The following is a 20,553-nucleotide window of genomic DNA, read 5'->3' as shown; positions in this document are numbered from 1 at the left end:
TTTCCTCCTGTGCTGTTTTCAGTATATCCATCATTTTCACAGGAACTGGATTGAGTACAGAGAATGGAGTGATAATGGTGCCATTTTAGGTTTTGAAAAATAAAGTCAAATAATAGAATGAATGTCCAAAATAGTATCTAAAGAGGAACCTTGAAGCTTGGTTTAAATAAAAAAAAAAAGGTATTACATATCAAACCAAACTTTTTCTTTAAAAATTATCTGTTTATTGTGTGCATAGTCTATGGATGGGTATGTGGTACAGCTCCTGTGGAGGTCAGAGGACAGCGTTTAGCAATCTGCTCTCTCCTGTTGTGGGGCATGCGGTAGAGGAGACTGGTTGTAAGGAAGTCTTATCAGCTGGTTGTTCAGGATTCCACTGTAGCCTGCAGCCTGTCTCAGGGTGAGCTTTTAAGCACAAGAACCATACCCTGGGTTCACATGGTTCAGTTAACAAGAACCATTAGCCAGAATCGGAACTACAGAAGCCAAAAAGCAAAGGCAGTGCAAACAGAGACTTTCCCTGAGCTACAGATTTTGATGGACTAGGTCTTCGTTTTCCTTTTGGCATGTGGTGCTATCTTTGGGCCGAGTTTTATGACTTCTATCATGGAGTCAGTTGTGCTAAGGTCTTGGGCCCTGTTACACTTCCACCACGTGGTCTCAGGGATTGACCTCAGGTTGTGTAAGGTTTGGCAGCAAGTTCCTTGACCTGCTGAGCTCCTCCACACAGGGCCTCAGTTCATTATTCTGTATGTTCCAGTGTCTTCCATTTGGATAGCATATCGATTTATTTAAAGTTAGGGCTGGAAGGTGTGCTTCTGTGGTTGATAGTGTTGCAAGCGTCAGGCAGGCCCTGGGTTCAATCCCCAGCATCCCTTGACCCCTCCCCAAATCATATTGCCTCAGATGAAAAGATGACTTTCAACATGCACAGGACTTAATTGCTGCAATGTGACCAGGTTTTGACCCTATTAGCATCCGCTGTCTCAATATGAAATGGGAGAACTGTGTTGCCTTTTTAAGGATAGTTCACTTGACAACGTTTCTGAGCTCCTGCTTACTAAATGTTTTGGACTAGTCAGTGTCCAGTGTATACCACAGGTCCCAGCTTTCACCTTGGGAGTCGGGGCTGGATGAGGAGCAGATTGCCCAATTAAAACACAACCAAAACCACGATGCATCCCAGGAAAATCGGGTACTTCCACTTTAAGCTGGTGACTGGGATTGTGAGGACAGGCTGCCCCGGACAGGGTTAAATATCAGAATCAAACTCAGAAGCTGAACTTAAGTGACAGGCTGCTAATTTCAACTTTGAAATCCTTCAAGGAATTTAACATCAAAGTAATAATGGTTTTAGTCCCGTGAGTAGCCCCACTTTGATAAGAACAGCAAGTAAATATGCTTAAAGGTTTTTTGTTTTTTTTTTGGTTTCAAATCAAGCATGGCTTGCTTTATTTATAATCTGATCTGGCAGATTGAGTTATGGCGTGCGTTTTCCGGATCCGGCACAGACTTAAAGCTTTGCCTCTTTCACTTTCACGCCCAAGCCACCTTGAGAAAGCCTCGGGTGACAGGCTTTAGCGTCTGGAAGTTAGGAGCCATCCCATAACGCAAACGCCCAGACCGACTGAGCAAGTCTCAGGACCGGTTTCCAAGCAAGTGCGTTTAACCCTTTAACGGTCGAGTTAGGCGTCTGAGAAACGCGTAGCTTCCGGGCGGAAGCAGATGGCGTCGGCAAACAAGAGCTGCGTCGTAGCGTTCCCGGCCCTTCCCCCGCAGGCCCAGAAAGACCCAGGCCCGCTGGGTGAAGTTAAAAAGTGGGAGCGACAGTCAAGAAGCCCGGGTTCCCCTTAAAACGAAGCCGAGTCCCGGGCGGAAACGGGCGCCCAGGCGGAGAACCTGCCCCGCGCTTTCGCCCGTCAACACGCTTGCGCGAGATCCGCCACGCAACTTCCCAGAAGGCCTCGGGCGACGTCCCGACAGCGGTTCCAGGGCCGCGCCTAGGCGGAAGGGTGGGCGGGGCCTCAGGGCTCTGGAGGCCACGCCCCAAGCCGGAAGTGACGGAGCCGAGTTAGCGCGTCGAGGCTACCTCTATGGTTTTCCTCTCCTTCTGGAGTCGGGAAATGGCCGCCGTGTAGCTACCACGGAGGTGAACGCCGAGAACCGTGCATCGCCGTGTCAGGTAAGGCCTTGCGCTGCACTCAGGTGATTCAGAGGAGCCCGGGAAGATAGCACGGTTGGTTGTTGTTAACTCTTGACAGGCGGGCGGCGAGTAAGGGAGACCCCCCCCCCCCCCACGCCCGGCCCCGTGCCGTTATTTGTGCGTTTCGCCATCAGTTAGTCCTCGGGCTCTTAAAGCGCCGTGGCCCTCGGGGGGCGGGGGGGATGGTGAGCCGGGCGAACGGCGCCCTGGCCGGGCCGTGTGGCTGACCCGGGTCCGAGGGAACCGTGAGGCCTGCGCGTGCCTCTCTCCCGCCCTTCCCCCACCCGCTCGGGCGCGCTCCCGGCGCAGGCAGGGCTCTGCGCATGCGCGCTCTCTTCCCCTTTCTTTCCCTGCCTATGGCAACGCGGCCGCGTGTGTGGGCTTGGTAAGGGCCTGTCGTTGGCCTCCGGGGAGGTGTCTTCTTCTCGGCCTGGCTTTTGGGGCCCGGGTGAGATAACGGTGACCTGTTAACGAAGTTTATGCGAGCGGGCGGGCGGGTCAGCCGCTCTGTGCTTTGCGGTCTAGGCTGCCTGCGTGTCTCGCCTCCGGCGTACACGTCGATTTAAGCCGGCTTTAACTTAACCGAGATGGAGGCTCCTGATTTCGAGGCGCCCGCCCGGCACCAGGGTGTTGGCGGGAAAGTTTCTCGTTTCGGTTCCCTAGCAACTCACACTTGTTTTAGATCTAAGATGGCTCACTCTTCACTCTTAGTAGTCGGTGCGTAGTTACTGTTTTCTAGCGTGGGATTCAGGTCATAACGGCTGCGTCTGAGAAGGACTTTCCTCTCAGCTAATACACAAAGCGCTGGTGAGAGTTGGCACTCGCTAGAGAGCTGTCTACTCAGGACATTGGCAGCGGCAACTGGTGGTGGTAAATGGGTGAGGAAGATGAGTTTGTAAGCCTCCCAGTGCTGGCCACGACGTGCTCGGCAGCTAATCTCCTGCTGTGGCTTCGGGAGTGGTGGGATAATAGTTGCATCACTACCTCGGGACCCTGCTTAGTTGTAAGATTTGTTTTCTTGGCCTGGGGAGTGGCCAGAGTATTTGGTCTCTGTATCCCAAATTGGCGGCAGTTTTTTTATTTAGAGACATGATTTCTCTGTGTCGTGGATTCGCTTTGGAGACCACGCTGGCCTCGTACTCACAGAGATCCTCTTGCCTGCCTCTGCCTCCCAAGTGTCGGAATTAAAGGCGTGCGCCTTCATTCCCTGCTGTAATTTTTATTTCCTCTTAGAATTGAAAAAGAAAAAAAGGATCGAAATTGAAAGCAAATGTGCGTAAAACTGATTGAAAATCGTCAGTCATTTCAGACTTATATCCTGTTGCTACAGCTTTTATATTTGATTTATATTAAAAGGAAAACGCAGAACATAATTTCTTGCCCCTACTCAGAATCTGCATTCTAGATTAGCTCTCACTGGGATAGTTGGGGTGCTGTGAGGTAATAAAGGACCTTTACGGAGGAAAGACTTAAGCAGTATATTTTCATTTTTTGTGTGATGGGGAAGTAAGTCTCTAACGAAGTTCAATAGTAAACGACTGAGGTTCGCAGGGTTGGAGTAACAGGCTTCAGCCACCATACCCAATTAACCGCAGGGTTTCGCGCCTGCTGGGACGCCCACAGCTGACTTTTGTCTCAGGAAACAATAGTTAAATTTTGGACTTGAAGGCCACCTGGAAAAAGCACTGCTCAGTGATTAGTTAGGCTTGCGTCTCCTTGAAGATTTAATGTGGGGAGCAAACTAAACTGCACTAGATTATGATGTAGAAGTGAAGAAAGTGTCTTCAGCTGTATGCAGATCTTTGGGAATTCCAGGAGCTGTATTTGAAACCATTGGTTGACTACTATCCACCAGCTGAATCTGTTTAACTTTCATGGGGGGGGGGGAGGTTAATGAGAGACTCAGGAAGACCATTGAGTGTGTCTCTGGGTAGTAATTGTGGCTGAAGCTGGGAATATGGGTTTGTGCATTATTGGTACCTGGCTTCTTAAACATTCTAAAAAAAATACTGAGTATCACCTTTGAGTTACAAGCGTTTTCTCCAGTTTTGTAGATGGGGCCCCAGAGGTGTGAAACTTGAGGCCACAGAAGCCAGGGAGCAACACAACTTGGTTTAGAATGTGCTGTAGTGCCTTAGTCCATTTATAAGTAGCTGGAGCAAACTGAAAGTTGGTGACTAATCGATTTTGCTTTTAGTTATGGAAAGTTTTTAGTACAAAAGTAAAATAGTAAGGTAAGCCTGATGTAATGGCTCAAACCTTTAATCAGCAGCAAGCACGAGGGAGGATCTTTGGGCTTGAAGCCAGCTTGTGCACAAAGTGAATTCCTGGATAGCCAGGGCACTGTAGAGAGACCCTGTCTCAAAAAACCAAATAAACAAAAAGGTAAGATAATTAAATGAACTTCATGTTCTGGTGATTTATGATTACTAATTTTCAGAATTCTGTCTTTTGTTCATTTGTGATACATTTTAAATCAAACTGTAAACATTATTAAGCATTCTGGAATGACTTATAGAATACTTGTTATTGCTGTATTGAAAACAGGATTAGTCTTAAATAGACAAATAGTTTGACATAAATTTATAGGTAGCCTGTAGAAAACCTGTAGCAAACAAGGATGACGTTATAATGCCTGAGCACACACCATGTGCCAGTAGGTAAGCTTAACCTTCTGTACTTATTTAACCGTAGAACTGTAATAAATACCATGTTTTATACCTGTGGAAATTAAAGCTTGAAGTGTTGAGTTGTCATTTAATGAGTGAGCTTTGATTTTAACCCAATACACTTGAGCATTATGTATCTTTAAGATTTTAAAAGCTGTGATTTTCAGTAATTTGCTTTAAATTTGGATCCCAATATGCTAAATGAATATATGGCTTAAATATGTTTGCAATTGTAAGCCAAAGAATCTACTTTGAGTAGCTTCATCTTAGGTTAGTTTTTTTTTGTTTGTTTGTTTTTTTTTTGAGATGGGTCTAAATTGAATAGCCCTAGCTAATCTACAAACTTGCTCTATAGATGAGCTGGCCTTGAACTTGTTGAAATGCCCTTGTGTCTGCGTCCTGAGTGTTGGGGAGTCTTCAGTTTTTCTTACTTCCATATTCCTTGTTTTATATTCGATACTCCCAACAAATACATGAATGTTTATATATAAATTGAAACCAAATTCTAGATCTCTGTCCTTTCTTTCTTTGCTACCATCTTGCCTAGGTAACTTTGAACTGTTCAGTTTGCCCCCCTTGTTCTCTTTTCTCCTATACACAGCAGCCACCCTAAAATGTAGATCAGATCATTAAAACTCTCCTCATACACCTAGAGATTCCCATGAGAGTCAGAGGGTTGGGGAGCTGGCCCTGTTGGGTATATTGCTTGCTGCAGATGTGGGGACCTGGGTTTGGACCCTAACATGCACCTGAACATCCAGGCCTGAAACTCAGCACTAGGGAGTAGAGATGGGAGTTGGGGGAGGCTTGTTCAATCTAAAGGGTAGTGAGGTCCCTGGAGAAGCAGTTGAAGAAGACTCTGATGTCAGACTTGGGCCTTACACCTGCTTATATACATAGGCATACATCACACATAAGAAAGACATTATTTATTTCCTCTGGCCTATAGATGCTGTTTAATGTGTTCTGTTTCTACATGTTGTTAAGCTCAAATCATGAGAGACCCCCAACAGACCACCTAAGAGCCTAGTCCAAATGCAATCACAAGAAAGTCTTTATTTATTGCAAGCTTGAGCTCGGGCCATACCTCCTATGCACCGACACAGTAGATGTAAGGAAGTAGCCCCGAGTCTCAATTGAGAGGGGTTTTACACAAAGAAATGCGCGTGTGCACACACACACACATACACACTCACTCTCTCTCCCTCCCTCCCCAGTGTGGTAATTGTCATTGTTTGATGTCCCCCCCCCCTTCCCTTATATAACTCAGGCTGTCCTGAGTCTTAAAACTCTTCTGTCCTGTTGCTTGGAGTTCACATGTGCAACCTTGGCATTGTGATCTTTGATACTGACCATTGTATCACATACTGTAGTTGGTGTGGACTCTTGGATACATCTGATCAAGCATATATGGTCATTGGTTTTAGTAGCCTACAGCCTATTTTTCCCTCAGTTACCTCTTTTTAGTGTTTATTTTCTTGGACCTTAAAAATCATGACTTGGAGTTAAGAGGCTTGGCAGTTGATTCTTAGGAATATGCAGCTTAAAATTATCTATTTGGAAATGTTTAGGCCAAGTATTAGCTGAAATTCTTATTTCTATGTGGGTGAAATCAGTTATCTTCTAGATCAGAATAAAATTTTTCATGTAGTGTGTGGGTGAGTATGGCTGTGCACATCTGTGTTTGTATAGGTGTAGATTTGAGGTTGACATTTGGTGTTTTGCACTCTACCTTTATTTTTTGAGATAGGGTCTCTTACTGAACTTAGACTTCACCAATTCTTCAGGTATATTTGCCGTGATCTCCTGGGGCTCCTCCTATCTCTGCCTCCCAGCTTTCAGATGACCGTGTGCATCACCACCACATATAACTTATTACATGGGTCTTGGGATCTAAACTCCAGTGAAGTGCAGCAAGTATTTAAAACTCAGCCATCTCCCTAGCACCAGGATAAAGTTTTAACAGAACACTAAGTTGGGAAGTTAGCTTTTTTGCCGCCTGTAGTCCCAGCACTCTTGGAGGCAGAGACAGAAAGGCAGGCGGAGTTCGAGGCCATCCTGGTCTACAAAGTGAGTCCAGGACAATGAAGGCTACACAGAGAAACCTTGTCTCCAAAAACCAAACCAAACCAAACCAAAACAAAAACAAAAACAAAAACAAAAACAAAAAAACCTCAAAAACAAACACACACACAACTAAGCTTGTACAAACTTTAGGGTTACATTTATATTTGTACCATAGCCCACTTGAGGTTGTGGTGTCACTAGGCACACGCCTTTAATCCCAGCACTTGGGAGGCAGAGGCAGGCGGATCTCTGAGTCTGTGGCCAGCCTGGTCTATAAAGTGAGTCCAAGACAGCCAGGGCTGTTACATAGAGAAACCCTATTTTGAAAAACAAAACAACAAAAAAATCCCCAGTTGAAGGGATGCTATTTATTGATTGACCCATTTGATTTTACTATTTCTTTGTAGTTCCAAAATAACATTTTAAAATTTGATAATTACGGAATGAGTCATGGATTTTTTATTTTATGAATACTTTGAGTGCAAACTTAATGTCAGCTGTGTGTCTTGAATTTCTGTTCGAGTGGTTTTTAATCTTTGTATATAACTGATCTTTGAATATTATTTGCAAAGTTGTAACTTTTTAAAGTATTGATAACTGAATAACATTAAATATATTTACATGGTAATGGTTAATTAACTTAAGAATATAATTAATCCCCTATTGCCATTGCTGTCTTTCTTACATGGTTAATCAGATACTTGTGTAAGAATGCTTTGTTACTGTGGTTGCAGTTGAAGGAATTTTTAAAAGTAAGTTTGAAATAAGAAGTTTTTAAGAAAGTAAGCAGAGCATTAAGCTATTGTAGATGTTAAGAGAATACAGCATTATGAATATTCATTACAGGCTACTTATAGGTTATACTGTTTTCATATGCAAAGATGATGTTAACTATTTTGGGGTTTTCTGATGGATTGACATTTGTTCCCTACAGGTCAGGTGACTACAGTTAGAATTCAGGTATCAGTTATATGATGTTCCGCGGCATTGTGACTAGAAGGCTTTTGTTTTGCTTTGCTTTTTTAACTCAGGGTTAGGTGGTGTGGGGTCTCATGTGGCCTGGGGCCTGGAACTCACGGTGTTAACTGAGGATGAATCTAAACTGAGTCTCTTGCCTTCTTGCTCTAATTTGTGGATTATAGGTATTGTTGTTAGCTTAATTATTATGTTTTGTCTGCATGTAGGTCTGCACCAGGTTCCTGCTTGGTGTTTTGGGAAGCCAAAAGAGGGTGTCAGGCCTCTTAGAACTGGTTGTGAGCCACCATTTGGGTTCTGGGAATTGAGCATTGTAATAGCAGCCAGTGCTCTTAACCAATGAGCCACATCCCTGGCTTCTGTCAGCTGACACAGCTCAGGCTAACATCAAAGTCACCTACTGCTTAGCTTGGTAAATAAATGCTAGGATTATTTCCCACTATGATCACCTTAGTTAAACAGTTCTGATCAAAAGTTTACTGTTTCCCCAAGTCAGGCAAGGTACATGCCTAGAGGTCAAAGTGGAGATGAGTTTGGGCTACTTAATTCAATACCACACCCAATGTCTGTATTACAACCTGTGTTTGTCTGTTTACCATAAACTCACACCCCCTCCTTCTTTAATCTTTGCTAGGAATTTGAATTTTAGAGTTTAATTTCCCATAACATTCTCCACAGGTCGAATCTTGGCAGTACCTTAAAGACATCACTGACTTTTGGATCCTGCATAAAGCCCAAGGTAAACGACATTCATGTCCTCTAGGTTTTATTTTGACTTAATTGAGAAAATTGACTGCCAACCTAAATCAAATGAAGTGATGTGAGTGTTGTGAACTGTCCGTGGAGATGCAGCTCAAGAAATAGGGTGCTTGCCTCATATGCACAAGGCCCTGCCTAGGTCCAGCCCTAGTGTTTTTTGAGGGTTGTGTGTGTGTGTGTGAGATCTTCTGTAAACTCACACTTTGAGTTTGTTTTAAGAAAAATATTTTTCCGTTCTCCCATTGTATATTACCTTTTTAAGACTCGGGACACAGAATGCTATTTAAAAACAAAAGGAAACCACCAGCACTCCCTTTTGAGACAAGGTCTCGTTCTGTAACCTGAGAACAACCTCAGTGAGATGACAATCCCTCTCTCTTCCTTTTTTCTTTTTATTTCCTATTAAATAAATAAATAAATAATTAATTATTGTTTATGATTGCCTTATCTGCAGAAGAGGGCATCAAATCACATTATAGATGGTTGTGAGCCACCATGTGGTTGCTGGGAATTGAACTCAGGACCTCTGAAAGAACCATCAGTGCTCTTACCCACTGAGCCACCTCTCCAGCCCTGCAATCCTTTCTTTATCATGCCCAGGTTAAAACCTTGCAGCTTTTTACTTGGGATAGTCCTGGCCGTCCTAGAACTCACTATGTAGACTAGGCCAGCCATGAACTTACAAGGGTCCCCCAGCTTCTGCGTTCTGAGTATTGTGTTAAAGACCATCCTACTTGGCTTATTATCTTCTCTAATGTGCTTTAGTACTATTTTATAACAACAAGCTAAATATTCAAGTACCTACAACATTATTTAATGAGCATTAAAATTTAAATATATGAAAACCACAGGCTTTTCTAAGATTAATGCATTGAGTTTTATGGACATGATTACTTATTTTGACTAATAAGTTACAAATTCGGAAAGTTACACAATTGGCCCTTGACTAACATTGAACTTTGAGGCTGGCGAAGATGGCTTAGCAGTAAAAACACTTGCTGTGCAAGCCTTGTAACCCCAGTTCAGACCCCTGAATGGAGGAAGGGGGAACCAACTCTTCATAAACTTCATAAAGTTGTCTGATTTTGACCCACATATCATATACCAAAACTAAGAAGTTGGGGCTAGAGAGATGGCTCAGCAGTTAAATGCTCTTCCAGAGGATATGGGTTCCGTTTCCAGTACCCACATGGCAGCTCATAACTACTGTAACACTATCTCTGGAAGACCTCACCTGGCACCAGGCATGCATGTGGCTACCTGTATAGGCACATCATCCATACACATAAAAATGTAAATAAATCAACTTATTTTTAGTTTTTCCTGCCCTCTGTAAGTGCCGGGAAACAAACTCCTTACCTGGTGCATGCTAGGCAATTCCAAACTCTAAGGATTGAGTCTACAACCTAATGCTTGTTAAGCAAGTGTCCTACTACACAGCACGCTCATACTCATATACCCCCCTTCCCTCCCTCCATCCCTCCGTCCCTCCCTCTTCCTCCTCCTCCCCTCCTCCTCTCCTCCTCCTTTTCTGGATACTAGGTCTTACTAAGTAGCCCAGGCTGGTCCTGAACTCATGTTAGCTTGGGTAGGCTTTCAATTTGAGATACTTTTGTTTCAGCCTTCTGAGTAACTTAAGAGTGCAGGCCTGCCATCTGGGCTAGCTATATGATGGCTTAAAAAATTGGTAGCAGTTTGGAAAAAATTATAGACTGTATGATTTAGAAATAATTGAAAAAATGAAAAAGATCACTTGAATGTAAATATGTAGGTAATACTTTATCACCATAAAATTATTTACAAGTTAAAATTTATGGATACAACGGACAGGTTTGTTATTAAAATATAAACAAGTGTACAGATGCAGTGTTAAATAGTGACTTCGTTAACTCTAGTCATACTACAATAATTTCATAACTACCGTTGTAAGCTCCTGTGTATGAATAGCCACTTAACAGCATGATGCTAATCTCAGGTGAGCAGCTTTTGTTAGCAAGTTTTTTATTGTTTACCTGCCCCCCCCACACCCCAAAAGACAGGGTTTCTCTGTGTAGCCTTAGCTGTCCTGAACTTGTTTTGCAGACAAGGCTGGCCTCGAACTCACAGAGATCCACCTGCCTGTGCCTCCCTGAGTGCTGTGGCTCCCTGGGTGCCACCACACCCAGCTTTTTGCCCTTTCCTACCACCAAAATACAAGGGGAACTTGACATGGTCCTGTAAGTTCCAAAGCTGTTAAGGTGTTTCGTGACCTTTAGTCTACAGGAAACTATATGGTGCAAGTTGAGGCTTTTGTGTATATAAACAGTTTAGTGCCTTCTTAAATCCATAAAGCACTGTAATAACAGCTTGGTGAGTTTCCTAGTTAATTTGTTTCTAAGGATTGTGTCAGGTTTTTTTCTTTCTGTTATGTGTATTGGTGCTGGTTGCACATTTGTTGGATTCCCTGTTATAGAAGTTCTGGATGGTTTTTAGCTATGTGGGTGCTAGACATTGAACCCCAGTCCATTAGAAGAACAACCAGTGTTTGTTGCTTTCTTTTTTTAATTTAAAAATTTCTCTTAGAGTATATTTTGTGTATTTTTATACAGTATATTATGTTTTACTCCTCTTAATTTCTTCCAGATTCTTCCCACTTCTTTTCCTTCCTTGCTTCCTATCTTTGTTTATTTTTTGTTTGTTTGTTTTTAAAGACAGGGTTCTCTGTGTAACAGCTCTGGCTGTCCTGGACTTACTTTGTAGAGCAGGCTGGCTTTGAACTCAGAGATCTGCCTGCCTCTGCCTCCTCAAGTGCTAGGATTACAGGTGTGCACCACTGTGCCCAGCATTTTCTTCTCTTCTTAAAACTAACAAAAACAAGAAACACAGAATAACTCCCACAAAAACACAGAACAAAATGCACAAGCAAAAGACTATTAACCACCCCCCAAAAAAACGCCAAACAAAGCAAAATGAGACAAAAAGTCTATACTGTAGAGTTTATAGAAATACCACTGAGTTCATATTGTGTTGGCTAAGTACTCTCTGGGGATGGGTCATGCCCTGAAGTGTGGTCAGTGCACCCATTGGGACTTCATTGGAGAGAGCTGATTTTTTTCCTTTGTTAGGCGTGATCACTTGCAGTTACGGGTGGGATCCCCACCTCCAACAGTGCTCTTAACCACTAAGCTATCTCTTTAGTCTGTATTGTGCCACTTTCCTATGTTTTTTTTTCTAGTTTCTTTTCTGTAATACTCAAATAATTTCATCTTTTCTACAGGTAGGTAGAAACATCTAACACAAGAATAGTCTGACACTGCTCTTCTTGACTTGTTGTTGGTGCCTTTGGATTGAGGCAAATAAATAGGTGTTACATCCATAGAAATAGTTTGTGTTATCTTGAGTATTCTGTACCTGTTATGCAGGTAAAAACAGTTTTATTTAGGAACAATAGCCTGTTTTATAAGTAAATATTTATTTGAAAATGATTTGTACAAGTAAGCACATCTGAAAATGAGTAAATATCAAAATATCTTTATTTGTATTGATTTAACCTATTTGTTTGTTTGTTTGTTTGATTAGGAGAAAAGAAATGGGCCGCTCTAATTCTCGATCACATTCTTCACGATCCAAGTCTAGATCACAATCTAGTTCTAGATCAAGATCAAGATCACATTCTAGAAAGAAGAGATACAGGTGAATTAATGTGCTTCTGGTGCTTTTAATAGTGAAGTAATATTCAGTCATTAGTGTCTGCTGTATATGGTGCTAACAAACCAACCAATGCATCATTCTCAATAAAACTCCGTGAATTGGATTTGCTGTCTTCCATTTAAATGTTGAAATTGAGAATTGTCCAAATTGTAATCTAGTATCACCTGTGATTCAAGATCTGAGGTTTAATCTACTGTGCCAATACATGATGAATTTCTTTGTTTTTGTTTTTTTTCCTTATTAAGAGATGAACTGGATATTATAAAAATTCTTTGGCACTATATCATATTTACTGTTTTTTGGTTTTTCTTTTCTGAGTCTGGTTCTTTAAAGGATCATTTCCCTTTTTTATTGTTTAAAAATGATGTTTTCCTCAAATAATAATATCCATAATACAGAAAGTAGGAGCCTGTTGAAAATTAACATTAGTTTGTAATTTTTCTGTATTTTATACATAATCAGCGTTTCTGACAGTGGCGTTTCACTCTGTAATTCCATGAGACCTTATTTCCTGTGAGCAATACATGGTGCCATTTAAATGTCTCCTACTATAACTTTTAGTGTCAGCCTAAATATATTCTATCATCTTTTGTTGGATGTATTGATACTCTCTCCCCATTTCCTGTGTCTAATTTCCCAGGGCCTATTGTAATTTTACTCTCATTGCTTACTTGGTATAAAAGCTTTAAACAAATGAGGTTTATAAGTTATATATATATAGCTTTACCTTGTATATATGTTTTGCTTAGCCAGATGTTTCTTAAATGGTAGAATAAGGTCCTTTATTTTTCTTAAATTGATACTTATTTCATTTTTAGTTCTAGGTCTCGTTCCAGAACATACTCAAGGTCTCGTAGTAGAGATCGTATTTATTCTAGAGATTACCGTCGAGATTACAGGAATAATAGAGGAATGAGGCGCCCTTATGGGTACAGAGGAAGGGGCAGAGGGTATTACCAGGGAGGAGGAGGCAGATACCATCGCGGTGGCTATAGACCTGTCTGGAATAGAAGGCATTCTAGGAGTCCTAGACGAGGGCGGTCACGATCCAGGAGTCCAAAAAGAAGATCCGTGTCTTCTCAAAGATCCCGAAGCAGATCTCGTCGGTCATACAGATCCTCTAGGTCTCCAAGATCATCATCATCTCGGTCTTCATCCCCATATAGCAAATCTCCTGTCTCTAAAAGACGAGGGTCTCAGGAAAAACAAGCCAAAAAGGCTGAGGGAGAGCCCCAAGAAGAGAGTCCTTTGAAAAACAAATCGCAGGAGGAACCAAAGGATACGTTTGAGCACGATCCATCAGAGTCAGTTGATGAGTTTAATAAGTCTGCCACATCTGGTGATATTTGGCCTGGCCTTTCAGCTTATGATAACAGTCCCAGGTCACCTCATAGCCCCTCACCTATTGCTACACCACCCAGTCAGAGTTCATCTTGCTCAGATGCCCCCATGCTTAGTACAGTCCACTCTGCCAAAAACACCCCTTCTCAGCATTCACATTCCATTCAGCACAGTCCTGAAAGGTCTGGATCTGGTTCTGTTGGAAATGGGTCTAGCCGATATAGTCCTTCCCAGAATAGTCCAATTCATCACATCCCGTCACGAAGAAGCCCTGCAAAGACAATCACACCGCAGAATGCTCCAAGAGAGGAATCCAGGGGGCGGTCCTCTTTCTATCCTGATGGAGGAGAGCAGGAAACAGCAAAGACGGGAAAGTTTTTAAAAAGGTAAGAACCCAAAGTAGGGCATTTATATAATAATAATAATAATAATAATAATAATAATAATAATAATAATAATAATAATAGCAACAACAATAATAATAACAACAATAATAATAATAATAATAAATAAAATAATTTAAAAACGGCATCTTGGTGTGTATTTAACTATTTTTTCTTATTCCTACTTGATAATACTAAATTGTTTTGGTAATGTTTCTATCCTTTATTTTAATATTAGCCATTTTTGATCAGTTCTCAACTGACAGTTATAAACAAGGGAAAATTAATGTGGCACTCAACAATATATGTTAAACACAAACAGTTTGTGTTAGAGACTTTTTTCCTTTTTGCTTTAGAATCTGAGCTTACAAAAACAGTGTGATCAAATTACATCTCTTGGGTGGTAATATAGTCCCGCTGTCAGTACTTAAGTAAATTCTTCCTGACTTGGAAAAAACATCTATATATCTCAGTGAGTCTAATGATATTTTAAGTACTTTGTTTAAATTCTCATTTCAAACATTGAAGAGATGCTTACAAACTAATGAAAATTAGGTGCTTAATACAGTATGATTGACCTAAAAAGTGAGAAAGTAGAACAAGTATGCTGTTTTTTTTTTTAAACTGCAACCTGGATTCCCCCCCCCCCCCCCCCCGCAATGATGATTAGCTTCTATTATTGCCAGCAGTCATCTTCTAGAGCAGATTTTATATGAACTACTTTGTGATTGAGGTAGAGTATTACATACCTAATATTTTATTAAAGAGTATTTCTGTGAGCTCTTGTTTATAAAGACATATAAGGTAAATGTGGCGGCACATACCTGTAATCCCAGTGTTAGGGAGGTAGAGGCAGGAGGTTCAAGAGGGTCGATGGTAGAAAGTAGAAAGTTTGAGGCCAGCCTGGAATACATGAAATCTTTGTGCAAAACTCAAAAAATGAAATCTAAAAACTTGAGCATAAATGAAGATTGAATTTTAGTAGCCATATGTATTTTCTACTAAAAGTTAAAATTTAGGCTGTGTTGTATACCAGGATCTCTAAAAATTCGGATTCTTTAGTATAAAATTGTATGGTGGCTAACCGCATAGCGTAGGTTTTTGAGGATGGCTTTACTTAAGGAAATTTAAAAGTCTATAAAGTATGTGTGAATGCTTTTAATGGTTTTAAAAATAAGATTTCTTTTCAGTAGGGGTATTTTCTTTTGTTGGACACCTTTAAATATGCAAGTTATCTACGGTGAATGCCATCCAGAGTTACTGTCCTTTTCTTTTCTTTTCTTATTCACAGGTTCACAGATGAAGAGTCTAGAGTGTTCCTGCTTGAGAGGGGTAATGCCAGGGATAAAGAGGCTCCCAAGGAGAAAGGGTCAGAGAAAGGCAGGGCAGAGGGAGACTGGGACGACCAGGAAGTCCTAGATTACTTCAGTGATAAAGAGTCTGCAAAACAGAAATTTCATGACTCAGAAGGGGATGACACAGAGGAGACAGAGGATTATAGACAGTTTAGGAAATCAGTCCTGGCAGATCAAGGGAAGAGCTTTGCTGCTTCATCTCACCGCAATACTGAGGAGGAAGGACCCAAGTACAAGTCCAAAGCTTCACTCAAAGGCAATAGAGAAAGCGATGGATTTAGAGAAGAAAAAAACTATAAACTGAAAGAGACTTCATACATTGTGGAAAGGCCTAGCACTGCGAAAGACAAGCACAAGGAGGAAGACAAAGGCTCTGAAAGGATAACCGTGAAGAAAGAGGTGCAGTCCCCTGAGCAGGTAAAGTCTGAAAAGCTCAGAGAGCTCTTTGATTACAGTCCCCCTCTGCACAAGAGTCTGGACACACGAGAAAAGTCCGTCTTCAGAGAGGAGAGTCCGCTGAGGATCAAAATGATAGCCAGCGATTCTCATCGTCCTGAAGTCAAACTCAAAATGGCCCCCGTTCCTCTAGATGATTCTAACAGGTAATCCACACTGATGCCTAGGAAGTGTTGTAGAGGTAGTGATGAAATTATTTTTCTGAACATGAAATTTACACATTCAAGCCAACGGTGTATTGTGTGTGTGTGTGCGCGCGCGTGTGTGCATGTGTGTGTGTGTTTTTGATATATTTCAGACCTGCCTCCTTGACTAAAGACAGGCTACTTGCTAGTACGCTTGTCCATTCTGTCAAGAAGGAGCAAGAATTCCGATCCATCTTTGACCACATTAAGTTGCCTCAGGCCAGCAAAAGCACTTCAGAGTCATTTATACAGCACATTGTATCCTTGGTTCATCACGTTAAAGGTATGCTTAATGTGTTCAGTTTTGTGTCATGAATTAAGCTTTTCTTGTTTGCGAAATAAAAGGTAGTTAAGTTGAATAATAGCTTTGCTAATTGAGTTAGCCAGTGGGTGGATGAATCAGTACTATTAAATATTTGGAAAATACTTTGTGGAGAAGACACTAGTGTTAGCAGTTTAGCCTAATGAATATAAAATGATCAAATGGTTCAAGTTAAAACATAAAGATAAATATCACATAAAAATATGATATAGCTTTGTTTAATTTTGAAAATTTAAATATTTCATGTGAAGCAAGGACTGTTTAAAGATTAACTGTCATTGTCTGCTTATGACTTGGTGACACAGTACATAAATTTATAGCAACTTTAGGCCATATAGTTAGGTTGTTTTACTGAGAATTTGTAATTGTTTTTAAACAGAAATAATAGGATGTTTCTTTAGGTTCAAGAAATAAAAGGGCTTCATTTCAGCTAAAGTCTTGAGTTCATATTTTCACCAGTATGTTGTTGTAGTTTACAAGCTGCTAATTTCAAAGCCTTCGGGGTATGATTTTGTTTGGGGGCAAGTAGGTAAGTTTTGCTTTGGTTATTTTTATGTTGAGCAGGTTCTTTCCCAGGAAACTCAATGGCTGTTGGTCTTTTTCTTTCTTTCTTTCTTTCTTTTTTTTTTTTTAGTTGGTTGTGTGAACAACTCATAGTTGAAATTTGTCACTCACAATTCTTCATGAACTGAATAATAGTTAATGAATTTCTTTTTGGCTATAGTTAGCATGGTAACAACAGTTTCGCTGTGGTGTAGTAAGCTTGTGAACCGTATTATGACTTTATGACTGTAGTGTTGTGGCATAAAATTAGGAAGCACTAACATTTTTCTTTTTTTTTTTTTTCAAACCTTTTTTTTATTCGACCCGTTTCCACACTTCACAGTTTATTGTTGAATTTTGAGATCAGATTTTGATACATTTTTCCTTTTTCATTTTCTTTTATCCTTTTTTAGAGGATCTGTAGTTATGTTTCATATTTGGTGTTGTGCAACCGATCTGAACAGCTCTTACAGTATATAGAGCTGAAAATGCCCAGTGATGTTTTCTTTTTCATTGTAACTAGGTCCTGGAATATGTTTTGAAATGGCAAAATCCATGTTTCAAAGTAAAATAGCTGTTGAAAGATACAGGCAAAGTTGAATCTTCTGTCTTCCTGGCAAAAAAAAATGGCATAAAAACTGAGTTGCTAGCTCAAATTCCTGGGTTTCATGGAATTATGATTGAGGCACTACCCTGGTAGTGGCCGTTTCAAGTTTTAATGATTGGTTATGAGACATTTGCTGGATACTGGGCGGTAAGTGGACACAGTGTATGTTGACCTGTTAAAAAAGCAGATAGCTTGCTTCATAATGTAACATTTCATAGTTCATGACTTTATAGTCTATTTTACATTTACAGCATATCCTAAACTGGTTTAGAAACTAATCAATATTGTTATTACTAATTTAAAAATTGCATAAAGAAAGATAGAGTATCATATGTGCTACAGGTTTGCCAAGATGCCAGAATTTTTTTTTTGACAAATAAGTGAATTTAAATCAATTTGAAGTGTTGTTTTCTTTTTTTCCCAACTGAATGGCAATATTTGCTGTTTTTTTATAAAGCCATTTCTGCTGATATGTCATCTAAGCTAACACAATTTTATTAGTTTACTTAAACTATTATTTTTATTTTGCTGCAGATTAGTTGAAGTGAGAACTTTGTCTAATTGGCAGGGTTTAATGACATACTATTATTGTTTCTTTTTTGTTTGTTTGAGGAAGTAGTTTATTAGCATGGACTTACATTCTTGACTATCTGTTAGTTGTTCTGGGTCATTCTTAGTATTGGTAGGACCTGTGAGGACCTTTGCCATCATGTGTTGAGGTACAAGGAAGTAACAGGAAGAGCAGGAATTTTTATTTTAACACTTGATTCTCTTCTGATAGGTTTCTTGATTATTTTTATTTTCTCTCACCTGCTACATGCTCTTCTAAATGAAAATCCCTCTTAAAATCAAGATTTCTAATTAGGCAGTATTTCTCCTAAATCAACAGAGCAATACTTCAAGTCACCTGCAATGACCCTAAACGAGCGGTTCACGTCATACCAGAAAGCTACAGAAGAGCATGGTACTCGGCAAAAGAGCCCCGAGATACACAGGTGTGTTATGGGGAGTGTGAGTCTTTACATGGAGTAAGTGGTGTGAGCAAGGCCATGTGGGAGTGTGCTGTCATCAGACTGAAGTGTTGTATCTTCAAGTTGTAACAGATGTTAATTTTTTCTTGATTCTTAGTTTAAACTTGTTAGAACTTTGAAATACCAACTTTAATCACTGGAATTTAAGTAGCTGTAGTTTTGGGGGCCATGGTTGGGGAGTGACTGAAGGAAGCTTTAAACTTGCTGAGTCCATTTAAGGTAAAACACCACGGAAGAGGGCAGGTGTTAAGTCTAGCCTCTAGTACACTGCTGCATCAGGAGCACACTGGTCAATGCTAAGCATGAACACTTCATCAGCAGATTACTTTACGAGTAGCCTAAGACAGAAAGGTGAGAGCCAAGCACATGTTCACCTGGGTCCATCACAGTATATGAACTCTCGGAAGTCAGTGATTTGTTAAGAGTATAAATCTTGATACTAATGTTGAATATATTAATGCATCTCAATTCATGGTGACTTAATGTTTAAAATGATAATAAAAATGTTTTGCCTTCTTTTCATGGTTATAGTGTTTAAAAGTCTGCTTTCACTTATATATAAAAATCTACCCAAATCATTTTAATTTGTTTTGTGTTTGAGTCAAGATTTTGCTATGTAGCTCTGCCTAGTAGCCTCATACTCACTATCACTATGTGTGTGGTTTACGTGGGCATCAAATTCAAAGCAGCCTTTTATTTCCCACTCATCATGTTAAGTACTGGCATTAGAGGCATTTGCCACCATATACAATTGGTCATTAATTGATAATATATATAATTGTTATTTCTTGTTTTTGGAATTAAGTCAGTAGACTTTTAGTTGTGCCAAACTGGTTTCTTGGGAGAGCGGTAGCTACCTAGTTCCTCCTGACAGTGGGCAGTACTGTTTTCTTTAGACTCAGAAGTCAGCGATGTAACCACAAGTGTATGTGTTTTCTATTAAGGAGGATTGACATCTCACCAAGCGCTCTGAGGAAGCATACTCGGTTAGCAGGGGAGGAGAGAGGTTTTAAAGAAGAAATTCAAAAGGTATGTTTTCTTTAAGATACTTGTTTTTCATATGAAGCTGAGCTTGATGATACTGTACTAAACATTATTTTCTTAGGCAAAATGAATGTCTTTTTAAATTTGTAAATATATCATTTATGGTAGTGCATTCTAACACCTTTTTGAAAATGTTTATCAATGATAAATATCACTCCTAAGAATAGGAACTTGGTGAGTAAACAGATTATAAACACTGTGATATAAACATATTATGGTTTTTATGACGGTTTGAGATGAGATCGATTAAGTCAGATTTGAAAATGTCTTCAAGTTAATTATATGTCTGCTTCTTTAAAGAAGTTACTAATTCTGTCTTTTTGAGATATAGACAATGGAGGCTGTCCTTGAACTCTGACACTCCTGCCTAAGCTCCCTGAATGCGTGACTTACATATGTGCACCATCATACCTGGCTGTTAAGTGTTTTTTATGTAGTTTAAGAAATAGGTGTTTTTTCCCTTAGGATCTTTACCTTCTGTTTGTTTGGTCCTATTTCAGTTTGTTTTATCTACTATTATCCCTTAGATGCCTGTTTGTTTTCTAACAAGACACAAATGGGGAGGAAGAGAGGGAGGGGACACTAATTAGAATATATTGTATGAAAAAAAATCTTACTTACATTAAAAAAAAAAAAGGCACCTAGGAGGCAGAGGCAGGGAGAATCTCTGAATTCCCGGGCAGCCTGAACCACGTCTAAGTTCCAGGTCAGCTGTGGCTACATCGAAAGAAGAAAAATAGGCATTCTAAAAGCTGCTTTGCAAAATGAACTTTAGAACAAAACATGTTTTGTTTCTGTTGGATTACTTAGCAATTTGGCTTTGAAAGTGGAAAAGACCCTGTGTAGATACTACAGGTGAGATGAGGAAGCCAGGGCCTGGGTGAGACTGCAGTGCGGTCACCAGAGTGCTGGACATGAGACAC

At 40.3% G+C, this 20,553-nt stretch overlaps 1 protein-coding gene across 6 annotated transcripts in view; it reads left to right on the top strand.

The window, feature by feature from the left end:
- The first annotated feature begins 211 nt into the window (after nucleotides 1–211).
- BCLAF1 (BCL2 associated transcription factor 1) overlaps nucleotides 212–20,553 on the top strand; it is a 31,510-nt gene continuing 11,168 nt past the window's right edge. Inside the window, exons 1-8 of one of the 6 annotated variants that reach the window (XR_014778112.1) lie at nucleotides 212–2,182; nucleotides 8,593–8,653; nucleotides 12,232–12,345; nucleotides 13,182–14,090; nucleotides 15,379–16,044; nucleotides 16,197–16,366; nucleotides 18,445–18,550; nucleotides 19,531–19,615. Coding sequence is in view for 5 of the 6 variants with exons in the window: in XM_084776268.1 (XP_084632394.1) it covers nucleotides 12,242–12,345; nucleotides 13,182–14,090; nucleotides 15,379–16,044; nucleotides 16,197–16,366; nucleotides 18,445–18,550; nucleotides 19,531–19,615 (2,040 nt within the window). In the remaining variant the exon portion in view is untranslated. Of the gene's footprint in view, nucleotides 2,183–2,569; nucleotides 2,589–8,592; nucleotides 8,654–12,231; nucleotides 12,346–13,181; nucleotides 14,091–15,378; nucleotides 16,045–16,196; nucleotides 16,367–18,444; nucleotides 18,551–19,530; nucleotides 19,616–20,553 lie in introns of those variants that run through there. The other 5 variants (XM_084776269.1, XM_084776268.1, XM_084776267.1 and 2 more) reach the window with 5 other exon arrangements.

Source organism: Acomys minous (assembly GCF_964271855.1).
Source record: "Acomys minous genome assembly, chromosome: 3".
NCBI lineage: Eukaryota > Metazoa > Chordata > Mammalia > Rodentia > Muridae > Acomys > Acomys minous.
Note: the sequence above shows the minus strand (reverse complement) of the source record. Positions and strands in the feature narration are given on the sequence as shown.